Source organism: Garra rufa, chromosome 13 (assembly GCF_049309525.1).
Source record: "Garra rufa chromosome 13, GarRuf1.0, whole genome shotgun sequence".
Lineage (NCBI taxonomy): Eukaryota > Metazoa > Chordata > Actinopteri > Cypriniformes > Cyprinidae > Garra > Garra rufa.
The window spans coordinates 10,278,637-10,292,892 of record NC_133373.1 but is presented as its reverse complement, the minus strand read 5'-3'; the positions used below and the strand labels follow the sequence as shown (position 1 = coordinate 10,292,892).

At 41.8% G+C, this 14,256-nt stretch overlaps 1 protein-coding gene and 14 non-coding genes across 15 annotated transcripts; all 15 read left to right on the top strand.

The window, feature by feature from the left end:
* The first annotated feature begins 2,686 nt into the window (after window positions 1-2,686).
* Window positions 2,687-5,236, top strand: LOC141283393 (uncharacterized). Its single transcript, XM_073816678.1, has 3 exons — window positions 2,687-2,771; window positions 4,164-4,848; window positions 4,933-5,236. The coding sequence occupies exons 1-3, from the start codon at window positions 2,687-2,689 to the stop codon at window positions 5,234-5,236; spliced, it is 1,074 nt and encodes a 357-aa protein (XP_073672779.1).
* Window positions 5,237-7,907: 2,671 nt separating this feature from the next.
* On the top strand, window positions 7,908-7,981 carry trnai-aau (transfer RNA isoleucine (anticodon AAU)). Its single transcript has one exon. It is a non-coding gene; the product is annotated as a tRNA-Ile (tRNA).
* A 453-nt stretch (window positions 7,982-8,434) lies between these two features.
* Window positions 8,435-8,508, top strand: trnat-cgu (transfer RNA threonine (anticodon CGU)). Its single transcript has one exon. It is a non-coding gene; the product is annotated as a tRNA-Thr (tRNA).
* Window positions 8,509-8,935: 427 nt separating this feature from the next.
* On the top strand, window positions 8,936-9,009 carry trnat-ugu (transfer RNA threonine (anticodon UGU)). Its single transcript has one exon. It is a non-coding gene; the product is annotated as a tRNA-Thr (tRNA).
* A 543-nt stretch (window positions 9,010-9,552) lies between these two features.
* On the top strand, window positions 9,553-9,626 carry trnat-agu (transfer RNA threonine (anticodon AGU)). The gene has a single exon. It is a non-coding gene; the product is annotated as a tRNA-Thr (tRNA).
* Window positions 9,627-9,827: 201 nt separating this feature from the next.
* On the top strand, window positions 9,828-9,917 carry trnar-ucu (transfer RNA arginine (anticodon UCU)). Its single transcript is given in 2 exon segments — window positions 9,828-9,864; window positions 9,882-9,917. It is a non-coding gene; the product is annotated as a tRNA-Arg (tRNA).
* A 155-nt stretch (window positions 9,918-10,072) lies between these two features.
* trnat-cgu (transfer RNA threonine (anticodon CGU)) lies at window positions 10,073-10,146 on the top strand. Its single transcript has one exon. It is a non-coding gene; the product is annotated as a tRNA-Thr (tRNA).
* A 427-nt stretch (window positions 10,147-10,573) lies between these two features.
* On the top strand, window positions 10,574-10,647 carry trnat-ugu (transfer RNA threonine (anticodon UGU)). Its single transcript has one exon. It is a non-coding gene; the product is annotated as a tRNA-Thr (tRNA).
* A 545-nt stretch (window positions 10,648-11,192) lies between these two features.
* Window positions 11,193-11,266, top strand: trnat-agu (transfer RNA threonine (anticodon AGU)). The gene has a single exon. It is a non-coding gene; the product is annotated as a tRNA-Thr (tRNA).
* Window positions 11,267-11,467: 201 nt separating this feature from the next.
* Window positions 11,468-11,557, top strand: trnar-ucu (transfer RNA arginine (anticodon UCU)). Its single transcript is given in 2 exon segments — window positions 11,468-11,504; window positions 11,522-11,557. It is a non-coding gene; the product is annotated as a tRNA-Arg (tRNA).
* A 155-nt stretch (window positions 11,558-11,712) lies between these two features.
* trnat-cgu (transfer RNA threonine (anticodon CGU)) lies at window positions 11,713-11,786 on the top strand. Its single transcript has one exon. It is a non-coding gene; the product is annotated as a tRNA-Thr (tRNA).
* A 427-nt stretch (window positions 11,787-12,213) lies between these two features.
* On the top strand, window positions 12,214-12,287 carry trnat-ugu (transfer RNA threonine (anticodon UGU)). The gene has a single exon. It is a non-coding gene; the product is annotated as a tRNA-Thr (tRNA).
* Window positions 12,288-12,830: 543 nt separating this feature from the next.
* On the top strand, window positions 12,831-12,904 carry trnat-agu (transfer RNA threonine (anticodon AGU)). The gene has a single exon. It is a non-coding gene; the product is annotated as a tRNA-Thr (tRNA).
* A 201-nt stretch (window positions 12,905-13,105) lies between these two features.
* On the top strand, window positions 13,106-13,195 carry trnar-ucu (transfer RNA arginine (anticodon UCU)). The gene is given in 2 exon segments: window positions 13,106-13,142; window positions 13,160-13,195. It is a non-coding gene; the product is annotated as a tRNA-Arg (tRNA).
* Window positions 13,196-13,350: 155 nt separating this feature from the next.
* On the top strand, window positions 13,351-13,424 carry trnat-cgu (transfer RNA threonine (anticodon CGU)). The gene has a single exon. It is a non-coding gene; the product is annotated as a tRNA-Thr (tRNA).
* Window positions 13,425-14,256: the final 832 nt, after the last annotated feature.

Here is a 14,256-nt window from a genome sequence, read left to right as displayed (position 1 = left end):
TCTGTTTTGTTCAGTTTATGTTTAAGTTTATGTTTAGTTTGCCGTGTTGGCTTTGTTTGCTTTGTTTATTGTTTTATTATTAAATTCATTACTCTCCTGCATTTGGACCCAGACCTCCTTTGTCTCATGTGACACTTACGTCTACTAAAATTATCATGAGCTCAAAACATTAAAGCTAAAAAGTTTCCTTTAGAACCAAATGAAATAACACCATTTCAGAGCAGGCTGTTTCAATTTAAGGTTTATTTGTAAAGTTACAAGTTACAGCTTATTACAACTTGTATTAAACAGGTTCACATGAGTTTTCTTTCACTATATTGTATCTGAATGTCTCGTTGCATAAAAATAAACTGGCCATATCAGATTTACTGTAACAGGTTTTTGTATCAGAAACACATCGATTTCAGTCACTGTCACAGCTGCATAAGGGTACAAAACTCTGTTTCAGTCATGCATTTCTCCAGGAAGAATGTTATATCCGTATTTGTGTCAGTATATATCATTAGTCAGCATGCCATTAATTTTACTTTTGGTGAGTATGCTAGTACAGTATTGCACTACTGATCTAACTAAAGTGGCAATATGTTTTATTCAGCTTGAGAAGGAGCTGATTCTCAAAGTTTTCTGAGTCCATTATTGCCCTCCTGGGACTGAAAATAAGCCCTGCTGTGCTGTAAAGATGTTCACAAGCTGCGAAGTGGGTAAAGCAGTGTTGACCTGTAAAGACAACTTATGTCGAGTTCAGACTGCACGATTTTCAAAGCAATCGCGTCACAGATCTTTTCACACTGCAAGATGGATCGGCGACAGGAGGTTTCACACTGCATGACTTTACAATAGGAAGAATCGCTGACAACTTTGTCCCGGTCCGCAAATCGTCTCACAACCAAACACACGCGAGAAGTGACATGGAAACAACGCGAGGTCAGGCGTGCAAGTTCTCACGTGAACAATATTTAAAAAGACTCCCAAGAACGCCCCCAAAAGATGTCTATACAAACTTCTAAAAAAATGATTTGCCAAACCTATGAAACCTCCTTCTATAAAACGATATATTTTAGCAAAAATGGTACAAAAAAAATGAATGTTCCCATTTTATTTGTTTTGAGCCTTCATACAAACTAAATGAATGTGAAATCACCATCAAATAAACATAAGACTTCCAGACTCGCACTATTAATATTAATAATAATCGAACTTTGCTAGAAATAGTCTTTCATCAATTTATTAAATAATCTAGAAAGTGTCAGCAATATCTAATATGTGTTAAATAACAAGGGTTCCAGGTAATTCTGATATGTCTTAAATGTTGCATTACTGTAGTCATTTTCTATGACATGTCTGAACAAATAAACACCGTTTCAAATGGACCATATGTCTCCATTTTTGCTAACTTATGTTTCTTCAATGTAGAGATATTTACGCCATTTGTTTAGTTTTATGATCTACGTATTACACATACAACAATACATAAGTATTGCAATACATTTGAATACATATGACACACAAAAGTAATATTTTTTTTTTTCTTTTAAAAAATGCCCTTGTTTGCTGTTGGAATAAAACAGTACATTAAGGTTGTTAATGTACAGCAGTTACAGGAATTTGCCCAGATTTTCAGCGACTATCAGCATAATAACAGTCATTATCACAGAGATCAGGGAAAGTATCACCTTCAGACACTGCTTTCACATTTAACTCAGATATTGATCAGCGAGAACAAAGACATCAATTAAAGAAATTAAGCAGAAGCATCAATAAAGACAAAATGTGACACTTAATATGTGTATAAATACACATGTGAAATCTTGTTAAGCAAAATATATTCCCTTTATTTTTTATTTATTTTTTTATCTATCTGCTTTTTTTCGTAGGCTATGATTAAATTTTGACCAACATAATTACATTTTGCATTAATTGTTATTTACACACATCTATTTTAAGTAGCTATTTGCTCAAATAAATATTATGAACCAAATATTATTGCCTTTATAGTCCTGTATTTTGATGAAAAGATATTGATTTTGCATTTAAAAATAAGACCTTTAATAATAAATTCTATATTCTAACGAACAGGACTTTTATTTTGGCCTGGTGAAGACGTCATAAGGCTGCGCTGCGCTCCTGTCTGTGATTCTGCTGAAGAAAGGTGAGTGTTTTTAAATTTTTAAAGTGTTTAAATCAAAACAACTCGTTTAGAGAATTGTTTATAAAAATGTGAAATGAATTGTTAAATAGTGTAACTTATTAAGGTTATTTTGTGTGAATAAAGCGCTCAGAAACAGTGCATCTGATTTCGCACTTTATATCTGAACCAGTTTATCATAAAGACGAATTCAGTCAGTGATGGAGAAACGGATCTTTGAGAAATTCCGAGTCAATTGAATCAATTGATTCGCAAAATGATTCACTGTTTCGAATCAACACACGCTGCTGACCAAAACTGGAAATGCAACGAAAATAACATAATAATAATCAGCATGGGTAATGATTTTTTATGAACCTGTAATACTTTAAATGTAGCATGCTATTTCAGTAAAGACTAAGTTCAACTTAATGCAAATAGGAATCTTTTGTGTGTGCTTTTTATTCATTTCAGTTTATTTTTCATTATTATTCTGATCTTAAACAGGACAAAGTGTTCAAACACACAGAAAAAACAGATCCATGCGACACAATTATAAAGATGGCGTTTTTCAAAGAGAAGAGTGAAGACATGAAGATTGAAGAAACATTCAGAGTCAAACATGAAGACACTGAGGAACAAACAGGTTGGTTTTCATTTTCAAAGCTGAACTCATTTGTTCATTATTAAAATGTCCAGCTCTACAGAAATTAATAGAACTTAATGTTTTGTGTAGTAATTAAACATTTTATTTGTGTAATACTAAAACTTGGATTTTACAATATTCAGAGCTTCAAAAACATCAGTCTGCTAGTAATATGAAACATTTCTCCAGTTGACACAGCTTACTATATTCACTGCATGCTGTCTACATTAGTTCTTGATTTATAGAGCTTTAAAGAGCAGATAACATGGCCAGTACGTTTATAATAATGCATAATAATATGAAAAAACTATATAATAATAATAATAATAATAATAATAAATCATCTGTTATGACCTTGATCTTCTGTCCAGCTCAGTTGTAAATATATGTATCATCAGAAGTTGGTCTAGGATGAGTGTTTCTTCTCTTCTTCACGTAGCAGCAGATGTGTGGAATCTTCTTCATATTAAGACCCACGATGTAAATTTGAGGAACAAACTCTCAATGAACCTTTAGCGACATTATTTTTTTCCAGACAAACTGAGACTAGCTTGTATATGATCCAGTGAGTTAGTGCTGTTTTTTACTTTACATTTACAAACAGAATACATTTTGAGAATAATTTAGATAGTACCACACACAACTTGTGTACTATAGTAAAAATTACAGATAATGTACTCACCCCCTTGTCATCCAAGATGTTCATATCTTTCTTTCTTCAGTCGTAAAGAAATGGTGTTTTTTTTTTTTTTTTGAGGAAAACATTTCAGGATTTCTCTCCATATAATGGACTTCTATGGTGCCCCTGAGTTTGAACTTCTAAAATGCAGCTTCAAAGGGCTCTAAATGATCCCAGACGAGGAGAAGGTACTTATCTAGCGAAATGATCGGGTATTTTTGAAAAACATTTACAACTTATATACTTTTTAATCTCAAACCCTCATCTTGCTGAGCTAGACAAGACAAGAATTTGAGGTTAATAGGTATATAAATTGTAAAACAATTTAGAAAATAACCCATCATTTTTCTAGATTTTCATTTTTTCCTTGGCTGTGATCAGTTAGAGCCCTTTGAAGCTGCGTTTTGGAAGTTCAAACTCAGGGGCACCATAGAAGTCCATTATATGGAGAGAAATCCGGAACTGTTTTACTTAAAAAAACAGTTTCCTTATGACTGAAGAAAGAAAGATATGAATATCTGTGATGACAAGAGGGTGAGTACATTATCTGTAAATTTTTAAAAGTGTTTCTAGCCATCCAAGCATGCTTATATGTCTATGTAAAGGTGCATAACACAAACTCAAAATGTGAATAATAATTCCGCTCCATAACGGATAGCATAGTGTTATGCTATTCAATTGGGCTTAACATGCATTTGTTTTTTTTGCCTTAGACATTGTGACAGTAAAAGTGGAGAGTCAAGATCTGAATGAAATGGAAGAGAAAGATATAAAACATGATTTCATAACTGGAGAAAAATCTTTTAGTTTTTCACAGACTGAAAAAACTTCCTCTCAAAAAAGAGCTCAGAAGACTGGAACTACAAGTCATTTCTTCTGCCAACATTGTGGAAAGAGTTTTAGTAAAAACGGAAACCTTAAAGTCCACAATAAAATTCACACTGGAGAGAAACCTTACACCTGCCAACATTGTGGGAAGAGCTTCCTAAGAACAGAGGATTTTAAGAGTCACTTGAGAGTTCACACTGGAGAGAAGCCGTTTGAATGTGGTCAGTGTGGAAAACGTTTCTCACATAAATCAACCGTTTCTAATCATATGAGGATTCACACTGGAGAGAAGCCTTTCATCTGCAAACTGTGTGGAAAAACCTGGAATCAAAAAGAAAAACTCAAGATTCACATGAGAGTTCACACTGGAGAGAAGCCTTTCACATGTGATCAGTGTGGAAAATGTTTCTCATACAGAGAAAGCCTTAATATCCACATGAGAATTCACACCGGAGAGAAACCTTACATCTGTCCTCAGTGTGGAAAGAGTTTCACGGTTAAAGGAAACCTGAAGATTCACATTAGAAGTCACACGGGAGAGAACCCGTTCACATGCAGCCAGTGCGGAAAGTGTTTCAGAAATAATTTAAGCCTTAATAATCACATGAGGATTCATTCAAGAGAGAACGGTTTTAAATGTCATCAGTGTGAAAGGAGTTTCACAGACATGAATCACCTTAAGGATCATGTTGAAATTCACATTGGAGAAACGCCTTTCATGTGTCATCACTGTGGAAAGAGTTTTACACACAAAGCAAACCTTGAGAATCACATGAGAGTTCACACTGGAGAAAAACCTTTCACCTGCCCTCAGTGTGGGAAGAGATTCACGGTTAAAGGAAACCTAAAAGTTCACATGAGAATACACACAGGAGAGAGACCTTACAAGTGTCTTCAGTGTGAGGAGAGTTTCATATATCAACATGACCTGAAAAACCATTTGCAAAATCATGTTTAGACAACAGAGTGATTCATTGGATTACCCTCTTCTCATTTCTTCACACATCTACAGCTATGGAATTATGTTAAAGGGATAGTTCACCCAGAAATGAAAATTTGATGTTTATCTGCTTAGCCCCAGGGCATCTAAGATGTAGGTGACTTTGTTTCTTCAGCAGAACACAAACGAAGATGTTCAACTCAAAGCGGTGCAGTCTGTCAGTCATATAATCGAAGTGGATGGGCACCAAACCTTTAAAAGTAAAACAACACATGCACAGACAAATCCAAATTACACCCTGCGGCTCATGAAGATAAAATGTATTAAATGTAAGTCCAACATGTGAACATTGGGTCATTTATTTTGGTTGAGTCCACAGATTTGAAAGTTCTGTTGTGAATGGTTTTGTTTTTATTCAAGGGCATTTGAGACTGATTTTGCCCATGACCCCATTGTTGACCTATTAGGCTGGTCTTCATATTTGGAGACCCATGGTCCCAATCAGACTTAGGCAGTTCAGTGTGTGATGACAATAGCAAAAAAGACAACATATTCTGTGTGGGATGTGAGTTTATAATGTCTAATAAGGTAATAATGTAGCTGGCCATAACTGGATAAACACTAGTAGTGAAAATGTATTTTATATAACCTTTTCCTGTGATTTTTATTTATTTATTTTTTACTTTTTTATGCATTTTAAATATGTTTTCTGTTTGCATGTGTACAAGTCTCAAAAAATTAGAATTTCATGGAAAAGTTCTTTATTTTTTGTAATTTAATTATTCAAAGGAAACTTTCTTATATTCTAGATTCATTGCAAACAAACTGAAATATTTCAAGAGGTTTTTTTTTTTTTTAGTTTTAATTCAGATTGATACGACCTAAAAAAATATATATACAAAAAATCAGTCCCTCAAAAAATTTGAATATTTTTTCCAAAGATCAAAAAAATATACAAAACAGAAATGTTCAAGATCTCTGAAGTAGATTTAATTATTCACTTAATAATTGGTTGGGGCTCCTTTTACACAAATTACGGCTTCAATGCGGCGTGACATGGAGGCAATAATCCTGTGGCACTGCTGAGGCGTTTTTGAAGCCCAGGCATCAGAATAATACATCAAAAAATATCTAGCAACATTTCAGTTTGTGTGCAATGAATCTAGAATAAAAAAAGTTTGCTTTTTTGAATTAAATTACAACAAATATAGAACTTTTTCATGATATTCTATTTTTTTTTTTTTTTTAGATGCACTAGTTGTGTATGTGCAATGTGATCTAATGAGAATTTGTATGTATTTTTTGTGAAACTGTGTGCATGTGTTGATTAACAACTTCAGGCTAACTTTGAAGAGCTACATGTGCAAAGCTATCTGAATACACCTCACACCTTGAAGACTACAGTGGAGAACTATATAACTTCAAAGAACATGACCCACATTTAATCTCAAGCTAGCTCAGAAACTTTATTTCAAATTAAAGAAACTGATGAAAGGATAGTTCACCAAAAATGAAAACTGTCATCATTTACTTGACATTTTAAAATGATTTCCAGTGAAGCAAATTAATATGTTGTCCAATATATAATATACCTCAACAGTATATCACAGATGGGGAGTTGAGCTTGCAGTGGCCACGTCTGATGACAGCCTTCAGACAGGTAAAGATTACCTGAATGTTGAGGTGAAGCTCTTCAAGGGCCTTGTCATGCCAGAAAAAAAACATGAAATATGGGCTGCATTTCAGTACAAATCCAAGACAGGAACTTGGTGTCTTGCATCATAGTCATCCTTGGAATGTGCGACTGTAAATAACAGCCTATTATTAAATGTTTTGCTGAATCATCATACAAGGGCATAGGTTTGTTTTGATAGTTGATTTGTAGTTTATGAATCTTCACATTAGATTTTCTTGCCATAAATTTAGTCTTAATATAACACTATTAGATACGAAATATCTAAATACAATGCATTACAAATGCAACGTTTTGCTTAATAGTCAAATCTGAATAAAATCACATTCATCATTTGAGAGGGTGCAACACAGTTCACAGTTGTGCTTGTTGTCTGGTTTTCATTTATCAGGCTGTGTCAAGTTCTCTTTCTCTCCACTTTTGTTTACCACCAGAATAGCTTCCAAGTTCATTGGCCCATCCTGAACCAGCCAACCTAAACCAATGCATTTTACATTTAAAATGTGTGGCTCACCAGAATCAAATAAGATTGATAGATGATGAAGTGCATGGTAAAAACTAAAATTTAATTCATAATATGTCATATTTAAAATATAGAAAGAATACAAAAAGTAACAAAGCCATTAAGGTTTGGAATAACACGAGAGAGATAAAATAATTTGAACTTTTTGGGTGGACCATATTTTAAGATTTTATAGCAGATAAAAAAAAAAATATGAAGCAAAAAGAATCAATTACAGTATTGTCAAATGTCTGTTATGCTTATCAAATCTGCCTTTATGCGATAAAAATACAAAAATAAAGTGATTTTGTGAAATGTCATTATAACAATGTTTTCTGTTTTAATATAATTTTAAAAATAATTCATTTCTGTGATGCAAAGCTAAATAATCAGCATCATTATTTTTCTAGGTTTCAGTGTCATGCGATCCTTCAGAAATCTAATATGCTGATTTGATACTCTGAGCAGCCCTCCCCACGCCTAACATGCGGGTTGGCGCCGTGGCTTAGTTGGTCAAAGCGCCTGTCTAATGAACAGGAGATTCTGGGTTCAAATCCCAGCGGTCCCTTGGGCTGAGTTCTAGTCCAGCAAGAGTCCCTAAATTGTGCACAGACCTGCTTGCTCAGTGCACAGCTTGCCACTCGGCCAAGCTGGTCGTGCTCTCTGGCACAATGGATAGCGTGTTGGGCTTCTAGACTGCCAGATGAGTCCATTCAAAAGTTGTGGGTTCGAGTCCCATCAGATTTGTGCTTTTTGGAATTTTGTTAAGCCCATACTAAGGCCATAATAAGAGTGTTGCCCTCAGACAGCAGAAACCATTTTGAGGCCTCCTGTTCTCAGTGTACATTGATTTAAAAAAAAAAAATGTCAATCATATTTAAAAGGTAGCAAAACATGTCCAAGAACCAATTCAGTGAGGTATGGCAATCACTGTCTTGCATCAAGTGGAGGCAGCAGGACATTCAAAGTGTTGATTCATGCATCCTCTGAGCCGCCCTCCCCACCCCTTTACGTGCGGGGTGGCGCCGTGTCTTAGTTGGCTAAAGCGCCTGTCTCGTAAACAGGAGATCCTGGGTTTAAATCCCAGCGGTGCCTTGGGTGGCTTTGCAGTCCAGCAAGCGCAAGCTTTTCCGAAAGCGACCCGGAAACAGGGATAGCTAGGGCAGCGAGTGGGTAATTTTGCAAATCGCCCAGACTCAGTTGTCGGCAAACGCCTTAAAGCTGTCCAGCGCACGGTCAGCCAACCCTTGGCCTCTTCTCTGGAAGCCTGGATCGTCTGAGTCGCCCTCCCGGAAGGCAATTGTGCGGCCAGTCTAGTCTAGTAAACAGGAGATCCTGCGTTCGAATCCCAGCAATGCCTTTGGCTGCGCGCCACAATACAGCCGAGCTCGTGCTTTACCAAAAAACGGACGGCGAATGGGACACAGAGAAGCTCGAGGTTAGCGGGAGGTTTCTCTTGCAACACTACCCTCTCACCTGCTTTTGAAGGATAGCATCCCAGGCTAACGGATCCAACCGAGGTGGCGCCGTGGCTTAGCTGGTCAAAGCGCCTGTCTTGTAAACAGGAGATCCTGGGTTCGAATCCCAGCTGTACCTTTCCACCGGTGGCTGTCCCTGGCCTCACTGTTAGATGGGAGACACCAACTACACTGTATACTTTTGAACCGTGCCTCAATTGTGCAAAGACCGCAGGACCTGTCTTTCTGCCCACACAGCGTGCCGCTCGGCTGAGCTGGCTAGGCACAAATCTGTAAGAAAAGCCCTCAGTGGCCCAGCCTGGCATATTGACCGGCTCTGTGGCGCAATGGATAGTGCATTGGACTTCTGGAATTCCAGATGAGGCCATTCAAAGGTTGTGGTTTTGAGTCTCACCAGAGTCACGCTTTTTGCCATTTTGTTAAGCCCATACTGCACAGTGTTGCCCTCGCACAGCAGAAACCATTTTGAGGCCTCCTGTTCTCAGCGTACATTGATTAAAAAAAAAGTCGATCGTATTTAAAAGGTAACAAAACATGCCCAAGAACCAATTCATTTTTGGTATGGCAATCACTGTCTTGCATCAAGTGGAGGCAGCAGGATGTTCGAAGTGTTGATTCATGCATCCTGTGAGCCGCCCTCCCCACGCCTAACAAGAGGAGTGGCGCCGTGGCTTAGTCGGTTAAAGCGCCTGTCTAGTAAACAGGAGATCCTGGGTTCGAATCCCAGCGGAGCCTTGCAAACGACAGGTTGGATCTTTTTGCTCTCCCTTGGACCTGAGGCCCTTACAGTGCCTCTGACTTTCAAACGACACCGCAATTGTGCAGAGACCCTAGGGCCTGTCCTTCCTGCAGAGAGAGCCTGTGCTCTCTTACCGTTGGACGGCCACAGACCCGAAAGGTCAGCCTTGACGCGGCTCTGCTTGCTAACCCCTTATGGGCTCTGTGGCGCAATGGATAGCGCATTGGACTTCTAGACTGCCAGACGAGGCCATTCAAAGGTTGTGGGTTCGAGTCCCACCAGAGTCGTGGCTTTTGGCTTTCTAGTAACTCTCATACTGTGCAGTGTTGCCCTCAGGCAGTAGAAATTTGTAGACATTCTCTTTTAAGCTTACCAGCACCTGGCCCGCCTCTGGATGTTTTGATCCTCTGAGTCACCCTCCCGACAGCCTTGCATGCGCTTTGGCGCCGTGGCTTAGTTGGTTAAAGCGCCTGTCTCGTAAACAGGAGATCCTGGGTTCAAATCCCAGCGGTGCCTTGGGCGGCTTTGCAGTCCAGCAAGCGCAAGCTTTTCCGAAAGCGACCCGGAAACAGGGATAGCTAGGGCAGCGAGTGGGTAATTTTGCAAATCGCCCAGACTCAGTTGTCGGCAAACGCCTTAAAGCTGTCCACCGCACGGTCAGCCAACCCTTGGCCTCTTCTCTGGAAGCCTGGATCGTCTGAGTCGCCCTCCTGGAGGGCGAACGTGCTGCCAGGCTACTCTAGTAAACAGGAGATCCTGCGTTCGAATCCCAGCGATGCCTTTGGCTGCGCGCCACAATACAGCCGAGCTCGTGCTTTACCAAAAAACGGACGGCGAATGGGACACAGAGAAGCTCGAGGTTAGCGGGAGGTTTCTCTTGCAACACTACCCTCTCACCTGCTTTTGAAGGATAGCATCCCAGGCTAACGGATCCAACCGAGGTGGCGCCGTGGCTAAGCTGGTCAAAGCGCCTGTCTTGTAAACAGGAGATCCTGGGTTCGAATCCCAGCGGTGCCTTTCCACCGGTGTCTGTCCCTGGCCTCACTGTAGGATGGGAGACCCCAACTACACTGTATATTTTTGAACCGTGCCTCAATTGTGCAAAGACCTGAGGACCTGTCTTTCTGCCCACACAGCGTGCCACTCGGCTGAGCTGGCTAGGCACAAATCTGTAAGAAAAGCCCTCAGTGGCCCAGCCTGGCATATTGACTGGCTCTGTGGCGCAATGGATAGTGCATTGGACTTCTGGAATTCCAGATGAGGCCATTCAAAGGTTGTGGTTTTGAGTCTCACCAGAGTCACGCTTTCTGCCATTTTGTTAAGCCCATACTGCACAGTGTTGCCCTCGCACAGCAGAAACCATTTTGAGGCCTCCTGTTCTCAGCGTACATTGATTAAAAAAAAAGTCGCTCATATTTAAAAGGTAACAAAACATGCCCAAGAACCAATTCATTTTTGGTATGGCAATCACTGTCTTGCATCAAGTGGAGGCAGCAGGATGTTCGAAAAGTGTTGATTCATGCATCGTCTGAGCCGCCCTCCCCACGCCTAACAAGAGGAGTGGCGCCGTGGCTTAGTCGGTTAAAGCGCCTGTCTAGTAAACAGGAGATCCTGGGTTCGAATCCCAGCGGAGCCTTGCAATCGACAGGTTGGATCTTTTTGCTCTCCCTTGGACCTGAGGCCCTTACGGTGCCTCTGCCTTTCAAACGACACCGCAATTGTGCAGAGACCCTAGGGCCTGTCCTTCCTGCAGAGAGAGCCCGTGCTCTCTTACCGTTGGACGGCCACAGACCCGAAAGGTCAGCCTTCACGCGGCTCTGCTTGCTAACCCCTTATGGGCTCTGTGGCGCAATGGATAGCGCATTGGACTTCTAGACTGCCAGAAGAGGCCATTCAAAGGTTGTGGGTTTGAGTCCCACCAGAGTCGTGGCTTTTGGCTTTCTAGTAACTCTCATACTGTGCAGTGTTGCCCTCAGGCAGTAGAAATTTGTAAACATTCTCTTTTAAGCGTACCAGCACCTGGCCCGCCTCTGGATGTTTTGATCCTCTGAGTCACCCTCCCGACAGCCTTGCATGCGGTTTGGCGCCGTGGCTTAGTTGGTTAAAGCGCCTGTCTCGTAAACAGGAGATCCTGGGTTCAAATCCCAGCGGTGCCTTTGGCGGCTTTGCAGTCCAGCAAGCGCAAGCTTTTCCGAAAGCGACCCGGAAACAGGGATAGCTAGGGCGGCGATTGGGTAATTTTGCAAATCGCCCAGACTCAGTTGTCGGCAAACGCCTTAAAGCTGTCCAGCGCACGGTCAGCCAACCCTTGGCCTCTTCTCTGGAAGCCTGGATCGTCTGAGTCGCCCTCCTGGAGGGCGAACGTGCTGCCAGGCTACTCTAGTAAACAGGAGATCCTGCGTTCGAATCCCAGCGATGCCTTTGGCTGCGCGCCACAATACAGCCGAGCTCGTGCTTTACCAAAAAACGGACGGCGAATGGGACACAGAGAAGCTCGAGGTTAGCGGGAGGTTTCTCTTGCAACACTACCCTCTCACCTGCTTTTGAAGGATAGCATCCCAGGCTAACGGATCCAACCGAGGTGGCGCCGTGGCTTAGCTGGTCAAAGCGCCTGTCTTGTAAACAGGAGGTCCTGGGTTCGAATCCCAGCGGTGCCTTTCCACCGGTGTCTGTCCCTGCCCTCACTGTTGGATGGGAGACCCCAACTACACTGTATATTTTTGAACCGTGCCTCAATTGTGCAAAGACCTGAGGACCTGTCTTTCTGCCCACACAGCGTGCCACTCGGCTGGGCTGGCTAGGCACAAATCTGTAAGAAAAGCCCTCAGTGGCCCAGCCTGGCATATTGACCGGCTCTGTGGTGCAATGGATAGTGCATTGGACTTCTGGAATTCCAGATGAGGCCATTCAAAGGTTGTGGTTTTGAGTCTCACCAGAGTCACGCTTTTTGCCATTTTGTTAAGCCCATACTGCACAGTGTTGCCCTCGCACAGCAGAAACCATTTTGAGGCCTCCTGTTCTCAGCGTACATTGATTAAAAAAAAAGTTGATCATATTTAAAAGGTAACAAAACATGCCCAAGAACCAATTCATTTTTGGTATGGCAATCACTGTCTTGCATCAAGTGGAGGCAGCAGGATGTTCGAAGTGTTGATTCATGCATCGTCTGAGCCGCCCTCCCCACGCCTAACAAGAGGAGTGGCGCCGTGGCTTAGTTGGTTAAAGCGCCTGTCTAGTAAACAGGAGATCCTGGGTTCGAATCCCAGCGGAGCCTTGCAAACGACAGGTTGTATTTTTTTGCTCTCCCTTGGACCTGAGGCCCTTACAGTGCCTCTGCCTTTCAAACGACACCGCAATGGTGCAGAGACCCTAGGGCCTGTCCTTCCTGCAGAGAGAGCCTGCGCTCTCTTACCGTTGGACAGCCACAGACCCGAAAGGTCAGCCTTCACGCGGCTCTGCTTGCTACCCCCTTATGGGCTCTGTGGCGCAATGGATAGCGCATTGGACTTCTAGACTGCCAGATGAGGCCATTCAAAGGTTGTGGGTTCGAGTCCCACCAGAGTTGTGGCTTTTGGCTTTCTAGTAACTCTCATACTGTGCAGTGTTGCCCTCAGGCAGTAGAAATTTGTAGACATTCTCTTTTAAGCGTACCAGCACCTGGCCCGCCTCTGGATGTTTTGATCCTCTGAGTCACCCTCCCGTCAGCCTTGCATGCGGTTTGGCGCCGTGGCTTAGTTGGTTAAAGCGCCTGGCTCGTAAACAGGAGATCCTGCGTTCGAATCCCAGCGATGCCTTTGGTTGCGCGCCACAATACAGCCGAGCTCGTGCTTTACCAAAAAACGGACAGTGAATGGGGACACAGAGAAGCTCGAGGTAAGGGGGCGGTTTCTCTTGCAACACTACCCTCTCACCTGCAAACAGGGATAGCGAGTGGTTAATTTTGCAAACTAATCTGGAGAAGCAATCTTCAAAGAGAGCCAACAATCCCACGCTGACCTAACCCCCTCTCTTCGCCCCTCACTCTCACACCTCTCTCCCTAAAAGCCTTTGCTTAAGGAAAAACACATGTTATTAGGAATGCACCGATACCGATATCGGTATCTGGTATCGGCCTCGATACCACATTTTCTAAAGTACTTGTAGTCGTTAAAAGTCCCCCGATACCGGAGACCGATACCACGGTCTGAGAAGTGTCTATGTTTGAGCAGCGTGTAAGGGGCCCGCCCCCAGGCCCCGGTTGCAGCTCAGAGCGGGGAGAAGGCGAGGCGAGACATGTCAGTCGTGTGGAACTATTTCAAAGTGAATGAAGACGACAAAACAAAGGTGGACTGCAAATTGTGCTCAGCGAAATTGACCAAAGGAGGCTTAAAAGGTAGCGCATTTAGCAAGTAATTTAATAAAGCACCTAAAATCCCAACACGACAACGAGTACAAAGAGTTTACCCATGCTTCTAAACCAATGCAACCCACGCTGCAGCAAACTCTTGCAAGACGAGAGAAAATGTCCAGAGACAATCCACGTGCTGTGAAAATAACACAGGCAATTATCGAGTACATTGCATTGAGTGACCAGCCAGTCTCGGAGGTAGAAAATGTGGGATTCCTACGTCTCCTCCATGTTCTGGA

Excerpts from the sequence above, each read along its gene's own strand:
- LOC141283393 (XM_073816678.1), top strand. The coding sequence starts at position 2,687 with ATGGCGTTTTTCAAAGAGAAGAGTGAAGACATGAAGATTGAAGAAACA. Across the intron at positions 2,772-4,163 it reads AGACACTGAGGAACAAACAG|ACATTGTGACAGTAAAAGTG; the intron begins GTTGGTTTTCAT and ends TTTTTGCCTTAG. Across the intron at positions 4,849-4,932 it reads ACATGCAGCCAGTGCGGAAA|GAGTTTCACAGACATGAATC; the intron begins GTGTTTCAGAAA and ends TCAGTGTGAAAG.